We start from the raw sequence: 21,283 nt of genomic DNA, 5'->3' as shown, positions 1-21,283 counted from the left end.
ATGTCTTGCCATCTTTGTGCGTATAAGATTCCTAATGCTGATCTTTTCCATCAATTCTATTCCAGGATGGGATTCTGAATCCCCATGCGGCCTCATGCACTTGCGCTGCATGTTGTGATGACATGAGTCTGGTGAGTCTATAACTGCTGCTTGGATTACTTGATGATGTGCTGAACTGCTACGTGCTGGTTATCATACAGAGATGATTTATAAATACTGTGGGCTGAAAGCCCCTTTGTCAGATTGGGAAAGGCAGCAGGGAAACAAATAGGGTCCTACCATCATTTCCAATTGATATACTTTTATTATTGCAATAGCAGGCTTTTAGATAAAACAAATTATTCCCAGATTTTACTTAGTTTGGGTAGTAGATTATTAACAATAAACATCCACTGGTTGTTTTAAAAATGTATTTAAAATCTGGAGTTTACCTCAATGTTTGTGGTATGGTGAGAGGGCGCTCATAAATGACCTTTCCCTGTGGGAACTTCCCTCCTCTTGAATTGCTTACTTTCCCCCTCTGTGAGATTGGCTCCTTCCCTTACTGCATTTTGGAATTTATTGGAAATCTGATTACTCTGCAGAGCCTTTGGGGACTCAGGAGTAAAAGAAAATTACTTATGGATTAGGAAGAGAGATTGTCACTACGGGTACTGGGAATTCTGTTATAATGTTATTGATCATGGGATTTTTCTCTGTTTATGTTATTTTGTGATTAGGTGGATTAGATTTATTTATTAATCTTTTAAGCAACCCAGTAATCTATATATATAAAAGCAAATTACCACTCATACATCATCATGAAATCTCCAGAACTGTAAAGCCTACAAACTTGAAATTTGGCATGTATGTTCCTGTTGGCTTTTAGGTGCTCGCTAAGAAATGATTTTTCAAAATCAGATCATTAGTATTTCTTATATTATTATTAGCACGCTCTGATGTTAAGGAGTTAGATGTTCTACTACCCCTCCCCTCCTGAAAAGAACTCTGTTCCAACTGTCACTTGGGCATGGGTGTGGCCAGCATGTGACTCATCCGGCTGCAGGCTGGGAGTTTAAACATTATACTCCCCACCTGAAAGGGAGAGAAAGGGATAGGAGAGGATCATTGGGGGAGGAGAGAGGAGTGGCCGATCATAAGTACTCATTAATTTTCAGGCTGTGTCAATTTATCAAGCCCAATCACATAGTTTCCTAGTGGAGCACAGGTATCCAGCTAGTCAATTTATAGTCAGTTTATCATAAAAAAGCACAATTTGAATTATCAATTCAAACTTATCAGGTAAATCAAATAAAATGCAAAGTAAATGCACCTACGAACTAGGCAGCAACAAAGCAGTTACCAAAATCTAAAACTATATGATTGATGATTTATGCAGTCTAAAGATCCTGGGAAAATTGGGGAGAAAAAAGTCTTCATTTGGCACCAAAATGAGGTTACTGTGGGTGCCACTTGAATCTCTCTGGGAAGGACATTCCAAACATAGAAAGGCGCTCTCTCCCTTGTAGAAACCCATCTCACCCCACTTATTATTGGACAATTTTTTCCTGATTGAGTGGCATAGATGTGCTAGCAATAAAATAAATAAATAAATATTTGGCATGAGGTTCGGTCATTATTGTAAAGGTTACTAGGTATAGGCAGGAATCTCAAGAGAAAGTTGGCTCCACAGTGTAAAAGCATTAAAAGGAAAACGTTACTGTTTCAATAAAGCAGACATCTTCCCCATCCAGAATGTACACACAATTTGTTGAACTGCACTTCTTGTCAGTTGTAACCAGTCAGCGTACAGTATTTCATTTTTTATTGAACTGCAGTAGCTATCAAACACAGAGCAAGCAGTGGGGGAAGTTGTAGTTCACCACACTTGAAAGTAGCTCATTGGGGGGGGGGGGATCAGAAAATTTTGGTACATGAAAACTAGTCTTAGAGAAACATTGGGCCCTTAAAATTCTCAGATTTCACTAACATTGTGTTCCTTTAAAGAATGTGTAGTCTAACATGAGATGAAAATAATTTGGAGTACATTATCAGTGCTGTCCCTTTTATTGAATAAAAAATAATGTGTTATTTAAATTGAAATATTCAATATGTTATTCAATATATTGTTCAATAATGTTCATTATATTGAATATTATTGAAGTTTCTCATGCAAGGCATGACAGCAGTAGCAACTGAGCATTGAGCTGTCTGATAATATTATTTATAATGAAAGGAATATTTATCAGAATTGTGAATGTAAGAAGATAGGCCTGAGTGGCTTTGGAGTGGGATCCTTTGTCAGCAATATAGAAATCTTTTAGATCCTGTGTTAAATTCATTGTGTCAAGATGTCGATTTTCTTTTCTTTGGTGAGGCAATTTATACAAAGTTTAGATTATATCAACTAGCAAAAAACAAAAAATCAAACAAACTTTAATTCTATCTCCAGAAAGAATTACTGCTGTATTCTGATAATGGTTGCTTTCTCTTTATCAGAGTGGTCCCATAAGACTGTTTGTCCCCTATAAAAGAAGAAAAAAAGAGAATGAATTGCCTACAACTCCAGTGAAGAAGGATTCTCCCAAAAACATCACCCTGCTTCCTGGAACTGCTGCCACCACATGTAAGGGTTCCATGCGATATTCACAAATGAATCCTAATTGTCATTTAACATTTATCCTTGTTTTTAAAATGAAAAAAAAAATCAGTTTCAAAATCAATTCAATATTTAATGGTCATTGTACACTTTGTAACAAACAGCCTTTCCTCCTCTTCATCTTTAGTATAAATCGCAAACCATCTCAAGTTTCCCTTTTGGCACCCTAAATCCTTGTTTGATCTTTATGTACTAGCTGATGGTTATAATTTGAGTAATAACATCAAGAAAATGCTTGCAAATACCGTGTTTCCCCAAAAATAAGACCCTGTCTTATATTTTTTTGAACCCTGAAATAAGCGCTTGGCCTTATTGCCATGCACTCAAAAGGCCGATTGGGCTTATTATCAGGGGATGTCTTATTTGGGGGTATTATTTAAAGTTTTATCCTCTTTATTTAATTTTAATGTTTGCTTCCTCTCTTAATCAAATATGTTCTTTTTGCCCTGAGCTGTCTTTTCAGTGTGTTAAACTAGGAAGCTTTTAGCCTTATTAATTTGGCTTGTTGCATTTCTTTCACTCAGAGAAGTATGATTGTTTTTGGAAAGTTTTATCTATAAACCAGTGGTGAAATCCTCTGAGATTTGCCACTGGTTTGCTGCGCACTTGCGCATGCGCAGTGCGTGCCAAACACAAGCTTTGTGTGCATGTGCAGTGCACACCAAATGCTCGCTGCACAGGCGCACATACACAGTGCACACCAAACATGCGCTTCATGCACAGGCGCACCACGGGCAGTACGTGCAGTGCAGAAAAAGGAGGCTTAAGAAGGTAAGTAGAACAGCGAGGGGGGGGAACAGCTGTGCCACGTGATTTAGATTCACTAGAAAGCAGGATTTCCTGCTTTCTAGTGAATATAAATTGTGCAGCACAGCTGATCGTTGGAAATGCTAGTTCGGATGAACTGGTACCATTTTGATACTATCTGTTCACCCGAACCGGTAGCTTTTATTACTACCGGTTTGCCTGAACTGGTGCAAACCGGTAGCTTTTCTCCCCTGCTACAAGCTCAGTGGCATTTCTGCTGGTTAGAAACAAAACTGGGGAGATCCTTTGATCAGTAAGTATTAGCATTATACTTAATTCTGAAAATATTTTCATCGTTTTTTAGTCACTGTGACTCCTTCAGGACAGATTACAACTTCTGGCACTTTGACCTTTGATCGTACAGCAGCTGTGGAGGCCACAGCTATTATCTCAGAAAGTCCATCTCAAGGTGATGTTTTCACTGGTACCACTGGTGAGTAAGACAAATCCACATCCATACGTGATCGGGATACTTCTTTAAACCTACATTTTAGAAGGAGGAATCGGGCAGTGATGAAAGAAGATAGAAAACATCATTAATAGTACAAAAATAGAAAATTCTATCGAGTTCAGTGGGGTTTATTCTCAGATTCAAGTGTACGAGATTGCAGTGTAAAGCAGTTGCTTCAATCAATTGACCAGCCTCACAAATGAACCACAGATAATATTGTTGGAAAGGGCTGTTTAAGCTATTGAGCCCAACCCTCTGTTCCAAGGCAGGACTCTAAATCAAAATAATCTGGAGGGATGGCTCTGTAGTTCTGCTTAGACTCATCTAAGAAAGAAGAGTCTCCTAACCTCTATAGGTAATTGGTTTCACCCATGCTCCTGGTGTCAGGAAGTTTTCCCTCACGATTCAGTTGGAACCTGCCTTTCTGTAGCTTAAATCCGTTAGTCTGCATCCTTTACATATAGTAATAATAATAATAACAACAACAGAGTTGGAAGGGACCTTGGAGGCCTTCTAGTCCAACCCCCTGCCCAGGCAGGAAACCCTACACCATCTCAGTCAGATGGTTATCCAACATTTTCTTAAAAATTTCCAGTGTTGGAGCATTCACAACTTCTGCAGGCAAGTTGTTCCACTTATTAATTGTTCTAACTGTCAGGAAATTTCTCCTTAGTTCTAAGTTGCTTCTTTCCTTGATCAGTTTCCACCCATTGCTTCTTGTTCTACCCTCAGGTGCTTTGGAGCACAGCCCGACTCCCTCTTCTTTGTGGCAACCCCTGAGATATTGGAACATGTCTCCCCTAGTCCTTCTTTTTATTAAACTAGACATACCGAGTTCCTGCAACCCTTCTTCATATGTTTTAGCCTCCAGTCCCCTAATCATCTTTGTTGCTGTTCTCTGCACTCTTTCTAGAGTCTCAGCATCTTTTGTACATCTAGTAACAGAGAACATGCCTTAGCTTTCTTCTGATACCCTTTTCACTTCTTGAAGAATGCTTACTCTTTACTCTTTTCAAGCCTGAATATCATCATATCTTTCATTCTCTCTTCATAAGAGGTAGCATTTGGACATCCCCAGAGCTCTTTTCTGAACTTATTCTAGTTTTCTGAAATCTTATTAAAGTATTTTGCCTGTTCAGAGCCCACCCTAGAAGCGGGGACTGATCAAAGAAAAAATAGATGGATTTGGAAATTATATGAAATTGCAATTTGCCCCACCCCACCAAATCACCTCACATTGCTAACCTATGTTCAGTCTGCAATCATTAACCACAGGTAGTCCTCAATTTATGACCACAATTGTGAAGAGAATTTCCATTGCTAAGCAAATGAGTTGCGCTCGATTTTATAACCTTTTTTACCACAATTGTTAAGTGAATCCCTACAGTCATTAAGCAAATTCAGTTTCCCCACATTACTTTGCATGTCAAAAGCTATCTGGGAAAGTCACCAATGGCAATCAAATGACTCTAGGATGCTGCAACCATCATAAATACATTCCGATTGCCCAGTGCCCAAATTTTGATTGAATAATTGTGGGGGGAGGCTAAGACAGTCATAAGCAGGAGGACCGGTCATAAGTAATTTTTTTCCAGTGCTGTTGTAAGTTGGAATGGTTGCTAAACAAACCATTGTAAGTCTTTCACAAATATTATCAGATCATATATCCTGCATTTATTTCTGTTTCTTTTTTTAAAAATTTTTGCATATGCCTTGTAAATTCCAGGATCTTATTCTTGGGCCATTTCTGTATCCCATCAAGATAGTTTTGGACTTTAGTTCTGAATCTGAGTATGTTAGCTTCTGTTGTTGTTTGCAATTTCATATATTCTGAGCATTCATTTTCCTGACATCAAGTCTACAATTCAGGACTATCTGTATGTATCTTTTTTTACAATTTGTCAAACTTTCTATCCAAAAGAACAGCTGCATATGTTCTATTTTGCTTTCAGATCTTTGTTAAACTTCTGTGGTCTTCTTATTTTCCCCCCACATATTTAAGTTATTTGCCATTGTGTTTTTGATATCGGATTTTTAAGAATTCCTATCCATTTTGAGGTCCTTTTCTAACTAGTTTCTCCTTTCATGGACTCATATTTATTTTCTGAATTTATAAATAACCTTTTTTTAAAGTCCAGGTTTTGCATTCAGATCCTCTTAGTTATTTTTACTTAAGAACTTAAGCATAATATGATCAACTTTGACCAGTGTTACTGCTTCCTTGGCTTCTTCCTTAGCTATGTCTTGCTGAATAATTAGTATCAGGTCAAAGATAGCTGCTCCTCTGGTGCCTTGCTCCACTCACTGAAAGAGAAAGTTTTAGTAAGATGTGTCAGGAATTTCCTGGAAGGACCATACTCAATGTAGTTTGACTCTCAAACAGATTTTGAGATAATTGAAATCCCCACCATTCCTGGTACTTTCTGCTGCTTTGAAATATCTGCAGTTTGCTTTTGTAAAACAGCATCCATATTTTTTGTCCTTGGCTGGGCAAGAATAATAGACATTATTCCAATATTGCTTTTATTTGCTTCTTCCATTATTTTAACCCAAGTGCTGACTATGATACCACAGAGTTCATTTACCTGGATTTCTGAACAGACGTGAATACTTGCAACATAAAGTACTCTTTCTTCTTCCTTCTCATTGTTTCTGTTCCTTTTGAATAGATGGTATTCTTCAGTGGTTTTACTACTATACTGGAAATCATTTACTTCTGTTATACCTATTAAACTTCAGTTCTCTCCTGTATTAAACATTTAAGTTCATTTTGTTTATTTCCTAGATATACTGTTGGCATTAGTATATAGACCACAAAGCCTGTGAACTTTATGGGTCAGTGTTCTTCCTGATTTTATATTGATGTAGTTTAATAGGCACCATTAAGGCTTCACTCCACTTCCTTCTAGATCATACAAGAATTAACCCTACTTCTTACTTCAGAGTTTAATCTTCTGCCCTCATTTTAAAGTTCTCCCAATCAAGCTTCCTCGGCTTTGGCTAAAGACTTATTTACAAATCTTTATGAGCTACAATCCATCTCAAGTCAGCAGTTTATCATCCAGATAATAATGGACCTTTTCTGTTGATGTTGCTTGCATAGCTCTTCAGTAATCTGCAGTATTGTTTTAGTTCACAGTCCTCTTCCATGGCCTACAAAGATGGATGAAAACACCATCTGTTCTTGAGCTTCCTTTCTAGATCTTCAGTGTCACTGACGATATACTTCTAGCTGTTCTTTGCAATACCTTTAGCCCCAGATGAAATTGTAGGACAGTGGACTTAATATGTCCTAATGTTCTGTCACATGTTTGATTTTGCTCTTGGAAGGCGCTTTAATTCATATGCCAGTTGGTCCAGTCGGTATGTATTTATTTCTGTTTTTCTAACCCCTGTGACTCTTCTTGTTTTATTGGACGGTACATTAACATCCACTTCATTCTTCAATAATCCACTAAGCCCCTCCCCCTTTTTTTTTGTTCTGCAATTTCCTTGTCCTGAGAGCTCAGAGAATGCTGCCTCTGCAAATAGCCTAAAGCTGACATCTCTTATTTCTGGTTGCCACTCTTCTCCACTGGGCTTGTTTCCTTTAATTCTCTTCCTTGGGCGGAGTTATTTGGTCGAACAGGCGCTGTAGTAATGCTTCCACGCATTAAGATGATCTAATAAATCTGCATCCTCTATGATTGGTCCAGCCTTTTGATTTTTCTTCATATTTTCATCTAGGTTTCTTTCTGTTGTTGTTGTTGTTACGCAAATGAACGCAAATAAAGCAAACAGAATGGTGTTGTGGTTAATGTTAGAAATGAGATTGTGTTTTAGTCCCACATTAGGCATGAAAACTGGCTGGATGAGCATGGACCAGTCATTCTCTCTCAGCCCAACCTCACAGGGTTGTTGTGGAGAAAATAGTAGGAGGAAGAACATTGGCTTTGTTTTCCAACTTGGAATATTTGTAAAAATAATAAAGGAGAGAAATAAATAAATAAAAAGAACACAAAGCCTGCAATTACTGCAGGTTCAAGCCCGGCCCAAGGTTGACTCAGCCTTCCATCCTTTATAAGGTAGGTAAAATGAGGACCCAGATTGTTGGGGGGGCAATAAGTTGACTTTGTAAAAAATATACAAATAGAATGAGACTATTGCCTTATACACTGTAAGCCGCCCTGAGTCTTCGGAGAAGGGCGGGGTATAAATGTAAACAAAAAAAAAATAAAAAAATCCTGACAGGACAGAATCGTATTAATGGACTGTTTTTCTGTCCATTTTAGTGTTAGTTTTTCTAGATTATTAAGAATGGCTGAAGACTGTTCAAAAAAGTTGTTTGCAAAAAAGCTTCCCAAGTGTATTTACTTAATAAATTGCATTACGTTCAAAATATAGACATATTTTAAACAGCTGGAATATATGGATTGGGGTCAGTGGTCTCTGAGCTTGATTGTTTTCTTGCAGATGTTTCATTACCCAAACTAGGTAACATCATCGGTGCAGGAAATGTCTGCAGAAAACTATCGAGCTCAGAAGGTGCCAAGGACCCCTCATTTTAACCCTGAGCTACAATATTCTCCTTTATTGGTAAAATATGGACTTAAACATTATTAGGAATCTTTTATATGAGGCATTTTTAAAATTGTAACAAAGTATAAGGGAGAAACCTTTTACCAATACATAGAAGTCTCCAATCCTTGTCACATTGTCTTGCCTAAGAATAAGTACTACTTTTTAAATTACCCAGAAATTCCAGTGAGTGATGGAATGGATTTATGTATCGCAAAAGAATTTTTTCCTTGATTCTAGCTTTAGTCATTTATATTGAAGCTGAAATGTATTTCAATTAAACAGTAAATGCAGGAACTTGAGCACATTTCGATCTTGCAAGAAACAACATTGCTTGCTAAAATCCTTTTCCAGAAGTGTCCTATTTTCCTTAATGTCTTCTTACCTTTTGTGAACTTCCAAGATGCAACATCCAACCCAGTCCCTTTAGGCTCTGACTTTACTCCCTTCTCAACAGTGCAAGATACAAACCTTCAGCAGCAACCTTGTCAGGTTAATCATCCAGAGCCTCACTATCCAAGTTATCAAGACAGTTGTCAGATCTCCGCATTCCCCGAAGCAGCTTTGCCAACTTCTCATCCCAAAATTGGTAAGAGATCTTTTCCCTCTAAAATAATCCCCACATTGTTAAGTTATATAATTGCAGTATTTTTCTGCATGGGAGTGAATACACCAGTGGTGGGTTTCAAAAATGTTTACTACCGATTCTGTGGGTGTGGCTTGGTGGGCGTGGTGTGGTGGGCGTGGCATGGCTTGGGCGTGGCAGGGGAGGGATAGTATAAAATCTCCATTCCCACTCCATTCCAAGAGAAGTATACTGCAAAATCCCCATTTTGTCTCGATCAGCTGGGACTTGGGAGGCAGAGAATAGATGGGGGCAGGACCAGTCAGAATTTTTTACTACTGGTTCTCTGAACTATTCAAAATTTCCGCTACCAGTTCTCCAGAACTGGTCAGAACCTGCTGAAACCCACCTCTGGAATACATTCATATTTCGGGGAAAATAGTAAGTCACCTGGGTGGTGCAGGTGTGCTGGGGTGCTGCTGATGTCCTCATGTAGAAGGAAAAGAGCGAGAATTATAGGTGGAAGGATGAAAATAACCTTGGATCCTTGACATGCAGCACTGTCAAGGATCCAATCCAAGCGCTATGTTATGTTAGAGGTGTGGTTCTATACAGGCCAGATGATTGCGGATTTGGAGATTGGAACCATCATAACCTGGTAGTGGTTGTGTTAAGGCAGTTGCCAGCTTAGGTACAGTTTCAGGAGCTTTCAATTTCCTCAGGATGGGGACTATTAATTTGATTTGCTCTGAAACTTCATGGAGCTCTCTTGACAGAGGAAGAACACTGATTCTCTGGGAATATCTAGGTCATAGCTCCGAACCCTCCCAGCCCTTCCCACCCACTCCCAGTATAGTTCCTTGGTTTAGAAATGAATTGCTGGCTTAAGAGGAGGTGGAAAACTTCACACAGATCCCATGAATCTATTAGTTATACAATATTATATTTTTATAAGGTTTCCTGCATGAATACAGTGAGATTTTAGGATTTTGACAACATAAGGGTGTGTTCTTTCACGCAAGAGTGACGGAATAACTTGAGGGCTATCCCATCCTCACATCTATGTCCCTTCGGCTCCCCACATCCCACGGCCCCTGCTACCCTAACTGACATTTACTGTCTTCTTGCTCTTGGTTCTGACCCTTCGTGAGGCCGCACGAGGCTTTCTCTCCAGTGTTCTGCAGAGCAGCTGGCTCATGAAAGGGCCAGGCCGGATGCCTTCTTAACAACAAAAGCAAGAAGATGGTGAAGGTCAGATGGAGAAGTGATGCAGAGGGCAGCAGGGGCCTCGAGTGCAGGGTGGCAAGGGCAGGTGAGACAGGAGGACTGAAATGGCTGCAGTTTTGCACCGAGCTGCTGGGTGGGCCTGGGTTTTGGCAGTGCAAAAGCTACGGGGGGTCAAGAAGCCTTTCACAGTGCAAAACCAAGCCTTTTGCTGAAGCTCTTAGCCCTGTGAGAAAAACCCTTTGTGGTGCACTGCTAGGCTGGGACTGCTGAACGGCCTCCCAGGAAGCCTGCCATCATGGTGCAAAGCCCTTTGCAGTTCTAAGGCTGGGCCAGGAGTGAGGTGCAAAGGGGCTTCCTGGAACCACAGTTCTGGGATTCCCAGGATATGGCAGTTTTGTTCCATGCTGCTGGGACAGCTGAGGTTTTCCAGGGGCAGCTGTGGCTTTGCTCTGCATTGCAGCTCAAGAGCTTCTTGCTGCCCCGGAGCCGTGGCATACCAAGAAGCCCCTGAGCTGCAGTGCGTTCTTTCCTTGGCTTCCCTGAGCTTGTGCTGCATCACAGCACACCCGTGTGTGTGTGTGTGTGTGTGTGTGTTTGGCCTGTGCTGGGCCTCCCCCCGCTTCCTTGTGGCATCCTTGTGTTCCTCTCTGCTGCCTATTTAACAACTCTGGAGTTAGCATCTGCAATTATGATGGCAAAGGGGACTGCCGTGATTGCTGTTGCTAAGCGATGTGGTCACATGATGTCATGCTTTATGACCGTATTGCTTCACAACAGAAATTTAGGTCCAAGTTGTAAGTCAAAGACTATCCGTCATAGCATGGGCCATGCCCCTGCTATCCAGAGAGGAAGGACTGCCTCTCAGTCTGCCCCATCTTGCCTTTCAGGTGCCTGGTACTGTGGATCCCTCTGCAATCTTGGATTCCACCTCAGTCCTGGATCCCACTACCACCTCCACTTGTGAGAAGTAGTGAAAGAAAGAAACTTTCAGCATAGATTTAGTATCTCCCACAAATGTTGATCTTGTGGAAAACTAGAAGAACTGGATTTGCAAAGATGGAAAAGAAATCACTGGCTATGCGGTGAAGTCTTAAAAGTTATGCAATGTGTATTGCCGCACTCCCCTCAGGAGCTGGATTTCATTAGCCCCTTGTGAGAGGCCAGGCTGCCTCGCAATGGCTAGCATCTGGGCTGATGGTGCCCTGCCTCTTTAAAACCTTTTCCTAGCCTGCTCAGCAATCAGCAGGTATAAAAGCTGAGCAGAAAAGCAGCTGTGTGTACGTTGTTGCGGTAGAGTTGTCGGTGTGTTGAAGTTGTTCTGGGAGTGAGAGGAAGGTAGTTTTTGTTCTTGGTGGAAATAGAACTACTGGAAGCAGCCAAGGGCCAAGAGACACTAAAACTTTTCTTTAGCGCTAGGGCTCAGAAATTGTATTGGTCTAGAACTAAGAGTAGGAGTAGGAGTAGACCTGGGGAAGTGTGTGAGAAGCAATTGTTGAGTGCTACCCATTGTGTGGGGGATGCCTAAAGTCCAAAGGGACTTGGGTTGGTTCTCTGGGGTTGGGGAGCCCATTGGCTTTGGATATAGATAAAAGAATCTATGGCACCCATAATGCTGGTTTGTTATTTTCAACAGTTGATAGGATCCATTGCAATTGTTACAGTCTGCTTGCTCTATGATTTGCTTCAGTTCTAAGATTTATTAAAAGCATATGCATCCTGCTTCCAGATTCCTAGATTAGTTTTTAAAAAAAGGCTACTGCATCAAAGAGAAACAATTCAAAATCTCAAATATTCAAATATTCTTGTATTGTTTATTTGTAATGCAACTAGAAATTATCAATACTTTACTATGATGAAACACTCAGTGGGAGCAGCTTAAGTTATTGATTTATGAACAGAACTGAACTGAGAGGTCTTCGTCTGCTGCCTGGCTTTCTACCAAAACCGCATTGAATGGCTGTGGATGACAACTAGGATGGAAGACAGACCTGACCAATTTTCAGGCACAGTTGCTGGTGGATCAACCTCATTCTGTGGCTCTTCTCTTTTAGTGTTGACCTCACTCCCTGCCCTGGCGGTGCCACCTGCTACGCCCACTAAGACAATCTCCTCTTCTGTGATGAATGGACTTGAAATGACAGAACAACGGAACTGGCTTTACCTAGAGGAGACTGTCAATTCTCTGCTTAACACAGCTCGGCAGCTGAAGACGCTGATCGAACAAGCTAAGCAGGCCAGCTCTTCCTACAGAGAAGCTGCTGTTTCCCAAGCGAAACTTCAAGCTGATGCGGAAAGGAAAGAGGTAATAAATAGTGTTTCAAGAAAGGAATCCATCTTAGCCCCAAATATCTTATAGCCATATTTTAAAACTACTTATGCTGCTTTAGAAACTGTTGGAAGTGAAAAACTTCCACCTCGATGCATGGCACAGGGATGATATGGATGTATTCATTACTGTAGCCTCAGTGAATTTCAGAGTGCAACCATACAGTGATTTTGGATTTGGTAGCATCGTTTCTGATCTGCAGTATATCCTATTCTATTCTAAAACGGTGTTGGATTTCTCCTACTGCATTCAGAGCAACATAACCTAAATAATTGGAGTTCCTAGGATTTATGTTCAAACAAATATTTTCAGTTCTGAGACAGAGCTTAAAGGGATAGCAAAAACTCCTCTAAAATGCATAGTAGATGTATATGGAGTATTATTTATTTACTTAATTATTTAAAGTATTTATATACCATTTGCCAATTAAACATCACCAAAATGGTTTATGGTAACATATACTATAAATAAGCTTTTACATAAAAGTTCCAAATAAAATCAATAAGGTAGATAATAAAATAAGCAATCAAATCAGTGGTAAGGAAGTTAAAATATCACAGTACTATATAAAATAACACATTACTAAAAATTCTGCATGAATAAAAATGTGCCTCTGTCATTCAGAAGACAGTGGAGAATCTTCCAGGCCTATTACACTCTGGAGAATATCCAGAGCAGGCCTTTCAAAGATTATTTTAGGGTACTGAGAGGAATTTACAGGAAGCGAATCTCTTCATAAACCCTGATCCTAAATACTGGAAGACTTTATACATTAATACCCAATAACACTTAGATTTGTTTATTGCTCCACCGTGCTTTACAGCACTCTCTTGAGTAGTTTACAGTGTCAGCATATGGTACCCAACCATCTGGATCCTTATTTTACCGACCTTTGAAAGATGGAAGACTGAGTCAACCCTGAGCCCCATCAGGATTGAATTCCTGGTTGTGGGCAGAATCATCTGCAATACTGCATTCTAACCACTGCATCACCAGGGCTCCCAATAGCATTGGGATTGCAAGCGAATTACAAATCTGTAGTTCTATCTATCTGTAGTACAAATCTATCTGTAGTTTTCTAATATTAAAAGTATTCGATCGTGTCTATTTTGTTTATAGCAACAAGGTTATGAATTCTATAGGCTGGGTAGTGTCAGATCTAGACTTGAGGCCGGAGGGAAGTGGCGCAGGAAAGTCCTTTACTACAAACACGGGTTGTATCCGTAATGACAAATATGATGAGTTCAAGGAGCAATAAAATGACAAAGTCAAGGACCATCCAGAATTCAGTTGCACAGTTAAGAATTCACAGTGTGGTGAGGCAAGGCACTAGCCACAAGTTCAGTTGCAAGCAGTGCTGGGAATGAAAGTGAGCCTGCTTGTATATCCACCAAGCCGGGCATCTCTTTTTCTCTCCCAGTGCTTTTAGATGAATCACCTGGGGAGCCCTGCATCGGCCCCCTCTTGTCAAGGGTTTTCTCTGCATTAATTCCTGGAGCCTTCTTTGTTTGGGCTTTCTAGGACCCAGGAGGGAGGAGGCATGGATCTCAATAGCTGTTCTTCATCAGCTATCTATAAGAGAGATGCTCACTTTACTTTCTTTCTGATTGAGGCCAGGTGATTCTATGTTCTCCCTTGGCTAGATATTATTTCCTCTTCCGAGGCAGTTCTAATGACATATTTGTCACTTGATTGACATGTATAGTTGCTTAAGCTCACTGCTTTATAGCTGTTAGTTGCTTCAGTAGGTTGCTCTTTTATTTAGATGCTTGAGTAAGAATTAAATCTTAGATTATTTAGATGTTTGGGTAAGATTTAACTCTTACTCAAACATCTAAATATTTAAGGACTTTCTTTAATAGTGCTTGAGATTGGAGGCAGCTGGGAATATCTTCATATTGGTCTCTAGCCATTTAATAAAATTCAAGAACTATTCCTCAGAAAGACAGAAACATTGAACATTAGATTTGCTATGGTCGAAACTAAATGTGGGTGCTGAAAAGTTCTTATTTTCTACAATGTTAATTTGCTTTTAGTACAGAGCGCTTTGTAAGAATGTACCAATAGTTTTAATGAACTATCCTTTACTGGATAGTTCAGTTTACTGGTTTTTATTGCTAATTATACCTGCCATTTTATGTCAGCGTTCTTGGATTTTTGTCTATTACTTATTTGTTTAAAATATTTATATAGCCACCTATCGTTAAAGAGGGTATGGCATGTAGTGATTTCAAGGGATGTTGAATTGGTTAACTTGGTTAGTGTGTAAGCGTTGCAGCTGCTTGAATTTGTTAACTATTGGGGAAAATTGTATAGTGTTTAAATCCATACAACAGTAGAACAGTGTACATATGGAAATTGTGGGTCCCCCCCCCATCTCCTGAGGCATTTAAGTAGAGATTAAGACAGCTACCTTTCACGGATGGTCTGAAAGTTGGACTAAATGATCCTTGTGGCCTCTTCCAGCTGTTCTCTGTTTCTATGAAAATGTGAGAGGGAAGGGTTTGAGCTCAGAAAAAATGATCACATAGAAATTTGTAAAGCATTTTTTGCTATTAGAATGCAAATCTGTTCAATATAATGACAGTCTCCTAATGGCCCCAAAAATAGTTGAGCAGCTTGTAGATAACAAACCAAGAGAAAACAACAGGATTTCTTGTCAATATAGAGATGTGGGGATCTAAATGGCAGCAGACATTGTGTTGGGCAAGGAAGGAGGTAACCATCTGCAAACTTTATATTCTTTGGACAAAATCTTCTTCTTCTGGACTAGCAAAGCTACAGATGTGCAATTTCCAGCTGTGGGCTTTTGTTTCTTTGTTTTTAAGCACAATATAAAAGGAACATTTGTGAAGTAATTGAAATATATGCAGTTCTTTCTTTTATCTCCAACATTTCTTTCCTATTTGAAAGATAAATGATAGTGTATAATTTAGTACACAAAATATACAGCTTGATGTGTCTTTAAAGGTGTACACTTCTTAATATTACTTAAATAAGTTCTCACTCATGTTTATGGTGCAAGCACTCCACATAGCTATATTTCCAATAGAAAATTCTTTCTTGTAACTATACTTCCAAGAGCAGCATGAGGTAATTGTAAAAAGAAATCTATGTCTTTCAATTTTTCCAGTATCAGAGTCAGTTATTTCAGCATACAGAAGATGTTGATGGGAAAACAGAAATTATTATTAAGGTAAGCCCAAAGATTGAATCTGAATGGTATCTAAGGACTATCAAACTATTTCCATATTCCTTTTTGATACTGAATGGCGGCTTCTCAGTGGCAGCAGACTAATGGTCGGAGATTGAGCATGTTAATGCTGATGTGGCTAAGCTGGCCTGGTTCCTGAGATAGCAGCTTATCTCCCATAACGGCTTGGCATCCATTTTGTCACTTTCCTTTAGCCCCCAAGTCTTGAAGAGGCCAGTGTACCATCCATTATTGTGGTGTGCTTCTGATCTGCCCTTGTGGTCATTACATTAATAGCTGGTAGATGGAAATGTATGGATTGTTGTGTTTTTTTACAGTGTATTTTGAATTGGTAGAAGGTGATCTTTTACCATCTGGTGCTTTGGGCCCTTTCCCTGGGGGAGAACCTGTGGGTGGAAAGTGTCCTAAAATTGCATTTATGAATAGGGGAAGGTGATACCCCAAAAGTTTGGTCGAAGCAGACTGCAGTTGGTACCAAATGCAGCAGCACAGACTGTTACGAGTACTTTTCAACCTACACGTTTTATTTCTTTGCTCCATGAACTGCATCAGTTGCCAGTGTGCATCTGGCTTTTACTATATTGTGCCGGTGGTTACTTATAAAGCTCTCCACAGCATGGGGCCAAGCCTATTTGCAGGACCCCCAGTTATGTCTGCCCCTCCAAACGGACTAGAAACCATGTTTATATAATCTTCTTTGAAATTTGGCTACCATGCTCCCAAGTGCTTTTTTGTTTTTGTTTTTTTGGCAGTAGCTGCATAGAGGGAAAAAAAAACAGAATATTTTTTTTTCAAGTAGTCAGTCTAAATTCCTCGGAGAAAGAGTTAATCTGATCTCAGGTCTCCTGCTTCACAGCTATTTTGGTTTTCCTTTTCTGCTAGTCCTTTTTTCTTTCTCTGTTTACTGAGCTCTTTATGAGTGTCGTGACAAGTTCTCATTGGGTTGCATCCCTGAGGCTCGGCTTTGCATACAGCCACTGAAATGAGGGAAATTTGTGACATTTGTTGTACTTCAGTTTGCAGAGAATTTATTGGCAGAAGGTGCAAACAAATTAGGTGTTAATCAGTGGGAATCAGTTGAACCTGAAACCAAGTATATGCATTGCATATGGCAGGCCTGTCAAACTGGCGGCCTGTGGGCCAGATGCGTCACACACAGGCCACGCCCACCCCAGCTCAGCAAAGGCAAAAAAAAGTTGCAATACATCATGATAGGTCACATGACACGATTGAGTTTGATACCCATGGCATATGGTCTCGCTAATGCTTTTGCAGCAGGGCAATTTATTCACAATTCCTTCCTGTACTCACCTTGTACAGAGACACCAATCATGCCAAAGTAATGATATGAGTTGCAAGCTAATTGATCTGTAAATCCATCTTCCTCCTCTTCTGTTTTGAATGAGCTGTTTGAGCAGACAGGTTAGAAATACAAAACGAAATATTTTTCCAAATTCCCAAGGTTTCCTATCACATTAAATCCGAATATAAGAGATTGATGGTATTAATCGTGTAAACTTTAAAAAGATCTGGCTTATCTTGAGGCCACTTCCTTAATCTTGTGCTTTTCCATATTCTCTATCCACCATTCCGCATTCTGTTATTAACAGTTCAGAATCATTAGACTTTGATATATCTTTCCCGCTAGCATGTTTTAACCATAAAACTACTGAGAAATGCCAAGTTGCCTTCTCTTTTGAAGACTCTTGTTCTTGCCCCAGTGTGAGACAAAAAGTACTAATACTCATGCTCCCTCATCGTTTTTTTTTCCCTGCTGCATGCTTATCGTATATACTTATGACCGTTTTAAATTCTCTCCTGTCCATTTGGATGAGGATGGCCTTTTTTATGGTCTGGTGGTAAGAACTTTGCATTGTGCAATCTCAATTCTTGGGACTTTTAGGAAAGAAAAGGCAAACTGAAGATGGCTTTGCTAAAAAGCAGATGACATTTTAAGGATTTGTTTATAAAGAAGAAATGGGATATGGGAAGAAGAGATTATTTGTTGTATTGTAAGCAAAGATGATGTTACTAAAATTGTTTAAATTTTAAAATTGTTGTGAGGAAGGGGGAAGTAATTTCATTATATATTTCTTTTCTTTTTTCTTAGTATATTCCTTTTTTTCTATCTTTCTTTTCTGTACCTTCAATGTTTCTTTTTCTTTCATTTTTTTACTTTTGTATTTATCATTGCAATTGCAATTTTTAATAAAATTACAATTTTTAAAAAATCTTCTTTTTACAACATAGATTAGTGCCACTCAAAAATTCCTAGTAATTACAAATGCATGTGTGTGTGGGCTCATATAGGGATGAATGGATGGATGGTAACATAGTATTTTTGCTTTTCAGAGCTTTCCGTCCACTGCAAGTTGTCCTGAACTGTCTGTTCAGTTTGCTGCAACCATTATATAAGAGACAAACAGATACTTTCCAGAGTCTGATAAAGACATGACACTTTCTACTTCATATTATCAGTATAAATTTGGGCTGTCTTTGGTTCTTAAAAGATGTTACAGAACTTGTTTTAATTGTGAAGAGTGCCCAGTTTCTATATTAAGAGAACTGTACCAGTACGTGGGCGGCAGAAATTATATATGACTTCTTTTTTTATGCATCATGTGCGGCCTTCTTTTACTTCCATTTAACTTGTATTCTTTGCCTGCAATCTCACAGCAATCCTGTGTAAACTGTGGCCGGGAGGCAATGAATGAATGCACCGGTTGCCATAAAGTCAATTACTGCTCAACGTTCTGTCAACGGAAGGTATCACACCCCTTATGAATACAGTTGTCGTGCAGAGCTGAAGAAGCAAGCGCCCATGTATGATCTAGTACTTTTGAGCAACCAACAATGATTATATTCGGAGTACTAGGTTAGAGCTGCAAAAATCCAGCTCTTTAGCAAAGAAAACCCCAATTTTTGATCCCATGTTATGGTTGTTTGGGTATGTAGACCAGACTTTGTATCCCTAGATTAAATCAAGAAAGGACTATTTTCCCTTCTAAAAAATATGAAGGGTGAAGTTTCTCTTGTTTTTATTCCTTTTGGTTTTCACATTTTGCTATAAAAGCAAAACACTTTTAGAAACATGGGTCTCTCAGTGCCAGAGCATTGATTGGGTGCCCAAGCAATTTTTTATTATTATTTTTATTTATTTATTTACATCAAGATACAGATACAAGTGTAAACATAATTATAAACACATGTAAAGGGTATGAATAAAAGAAAACATTAGGAGAGGGACAGTAGGCACGCTGGTGCGCTTATGCACGCCCCTTATTGATTCTTTTGGATCCAGAGACAATGAGCAATTTTAAGTTTTATTATTAATTCCAGAAAATAGACTTAAAAGGGTAACATATAAAGCATACGTGCCAAGTAAAATGATACCCAACTCTTACAAGCTGGCAGGAGCTCCCTAAAAAGGAACAGCAGAGGGCAGCCATAGTACTCAATTTTATTTATTTATTAAATTTATTTGCCAGCCATCTCACCATGAGGCATCTCTGAGCAGCTTACATTACAGTATTAACCAATGCTAAGTTCTGTGCAGAAACTCCCAACAAGCAACCAGGCCAAGATTTCTATCAAAACCTGGAACCATGATTTCATGGCCCTGCTTCTATGGTCATGAGATTGTAAGACCTGACATTGGCTGAGTGGCACGTGACTCTGGGATGGTAACTAAAAGTCTGAGAGTTTCACAGATTTACATTGAAGATTCCCACTCACCCACCTTTTCTCCTTTATTCAGCAAACGAGCGAAAAACAAGCAGGTTAGCTCAGAATAAGCTCTAAACTTCTAGACCTTTCTTGATACAAAGAAAAAAAAATCAAAATATGTCTACCTCGGAATAACAATGATCTTCTGCATTGCCACTACAGAGTCTTTTTTAATTTGGTAGTATGGTGCTTTGCTGCCATTTACAACTTAGTGCAATTTAATTTTGGATTTCAATACATTTCTCTTTCAGTTCCATAATTTCATTGGGTGTTCCCGCTTTCTCCTTTTTCCAACTTGTCTAGGATATGTATTTAAGAGAGACGGAACGTACCAAAGATTTTAGCACCCAATTGCTAAGCGAGCTTAGGAATTACTTGGGAGTGCAAGTATGTGAGAGTCTTTCTGTGTAATGCTTTATTTAAAGAAAATGTGTAATGCTATGTGAGAATGACCTTGGGAGTCAGGGCAACAAGAGGCAGCCAAGGGAATGATCAGATAAAAGGCAGTTTGGTTCACAGCAAGAATGTAGACTGGATAAGAGGTTCAAAGAGAGACTTTCTAGTTTGGGGAGCTAGGGTGGGCAGAGAAGTTTTTGCAGAGTTGCAAACTGATATAAGTCCTACAGGCAGGAAATATGACCAGATGAGATAATTCTACCTTATTGAAAGGTTACATTAATAGAATATTGCAAGTCTGAAAGTATTTCTCTCCCCTTCCCTACAGCTCCCCAAAAACTAGGGAGGGTCTCTTCTACGTCTCTTGTCCCACCCACATTCTTGCTACTGGCTAAGATGCCTTTTATTGGACTGTTCCCTTGGCTGCATGGTATTGCCCTGTCTCCCAAGGTCATTCCCAATACTATTATGTAACGGTAGCATTCCCTGCCCCTGCTGTATGTTGCTGTACTTTTACTTCACTCAATAATTGCTTTCAATTCACAGTCTGGTTTTTTGTGTGTGTGTGTGTGCTCATTTTCAGGATTGGAAAGACCATCAGCATATGTGTGGGCAGTCAGCCGCAGTAACTGTTCAGACAGAAGAAGATCATGATACAGATAATGTGATTGAAAAAGTTATTGTCTAAAACCTCCTTTCTTCCAATTTCATGGATTGTGTGGTACAGCAGACTGGCTGGACCAGCAATTCTTCTGTGAAGTTCTGTGATAAGCAAAATAAAACATAAATAAAACCCTTCATCGAGATGGCGAAGGCATAGTATTATTTGCACGTTGCTGGCCAACATATGAATTTTCTCTAACCAAGCAAAAAATTAAACCTTAAGAGGACAAGAGCATCAAGGAGCTCCACTGTTTTAAGGGAACTTCAGAAGCTGATGGATCTTTACAAGCTTTTCTGCAAAGCTGCTGTAAAACAAATGGGTATATTCAACTATTGCCTCCTGCTGCTCTGATGGATTATGGGGATTCTTTGAAGTATTTTGAAAATGTTATTTAAAGTAGCTTCTGAGTCCTTTTAAAATTCCTCTGATGAGGTTTCAATAAAGATTATAACAGCAAAAGGTCTTTGTGATTCTTGTTCAAATATGAAGCAGTTCTGCTTTGCAGTAAATTTAGTTTCCTAATGTCTACTAAATCTTAACTAAAACACATATGGAATCTGATTCTATTAATGAATTTTATGTGCGTGTTATTTAGTTCTCTGTAAAAGTTCTCCAATATGGTAAAAATTCTTTACAATGCCCACAGTGCTGGAAGTATTATGAACCTTTTGTAGCGGTTACACTGATAAATGTGGAATATTTGAATACCTCT

General features: G+C 39.3%; 1 protein-coding gene across 10 annotated transcripts in view; it reads left to right on the top strand.

Moving 5' to 3' along the window:
• The window catches only part of DEAF1 (DEAF1 transcription factor), a 47,939-nt gene extending 26,915 nt beyond the window's left edge, over positions 1-21,024 (top strand). For 4 of the 10 annotated variants that reach the window (XM_058157090.1, XM_058157072.1, XM_058157026.1 and 1 more), the window contains 9 exons: positions 66-131; positions 2,479-2,605; positions 3,750-3,878; positions 8,911-9,042; positions 12,297-12,547; positions 15,705-15,767; positions 18,462-18,551; positions 19,815-19,898; positions 20,491-21,024. In XM_058157090.1, the coding sequence (XP_058013073.1) occupies positions 66-131; positions 2,479-2,605; positions 3,750-3,878; positions 8,911-9,042; positions 12,297-12,547; positions 15,705-15,767; positions 18,462-18,551; positions 19,815-19,898; positions 20,491-20,595 (1,047 nt within the window). In that variant the 3' untranslated portion in view covers positions 20,596-21,024. Of the gene's footprint in view, positions 1-65; positions 132-2,478; positions 2,606-3,749; positions 3,879-8,910; positions 9,043-12,296; positions 12,548-15,704; positions 15,768-18,137 lie in introns of all 10 variants that reach the window. The other 6 variants (XR_009152079.1, XR_009152076.1, XR_009152077.1 and 3 more) reach the window with 6 other exon arrangements.
• Positions 21,025-21,283: the final 259 nt, after the last annotated feature.

The sequence above is a fragment of the Ahaetulla prasina genome, chromosome 1 (assembly GCF_028640845.1).
Source record: "Ahaetulla prasina isolate Xishuangbanna chromosome 1, ASM2864084v1, whole genome shotgun sequence".
In the NCBI taxonomy this organism is placed as follows: Eukaryota; Metazoa; Chordata; class Lepidosauria; order Squamata; family Colubridae; genus Ahaetulla; species Ahaetulla prasina.
This window is presented reverse-complemented; position numbering and strand designations above follow the sequence as displayed.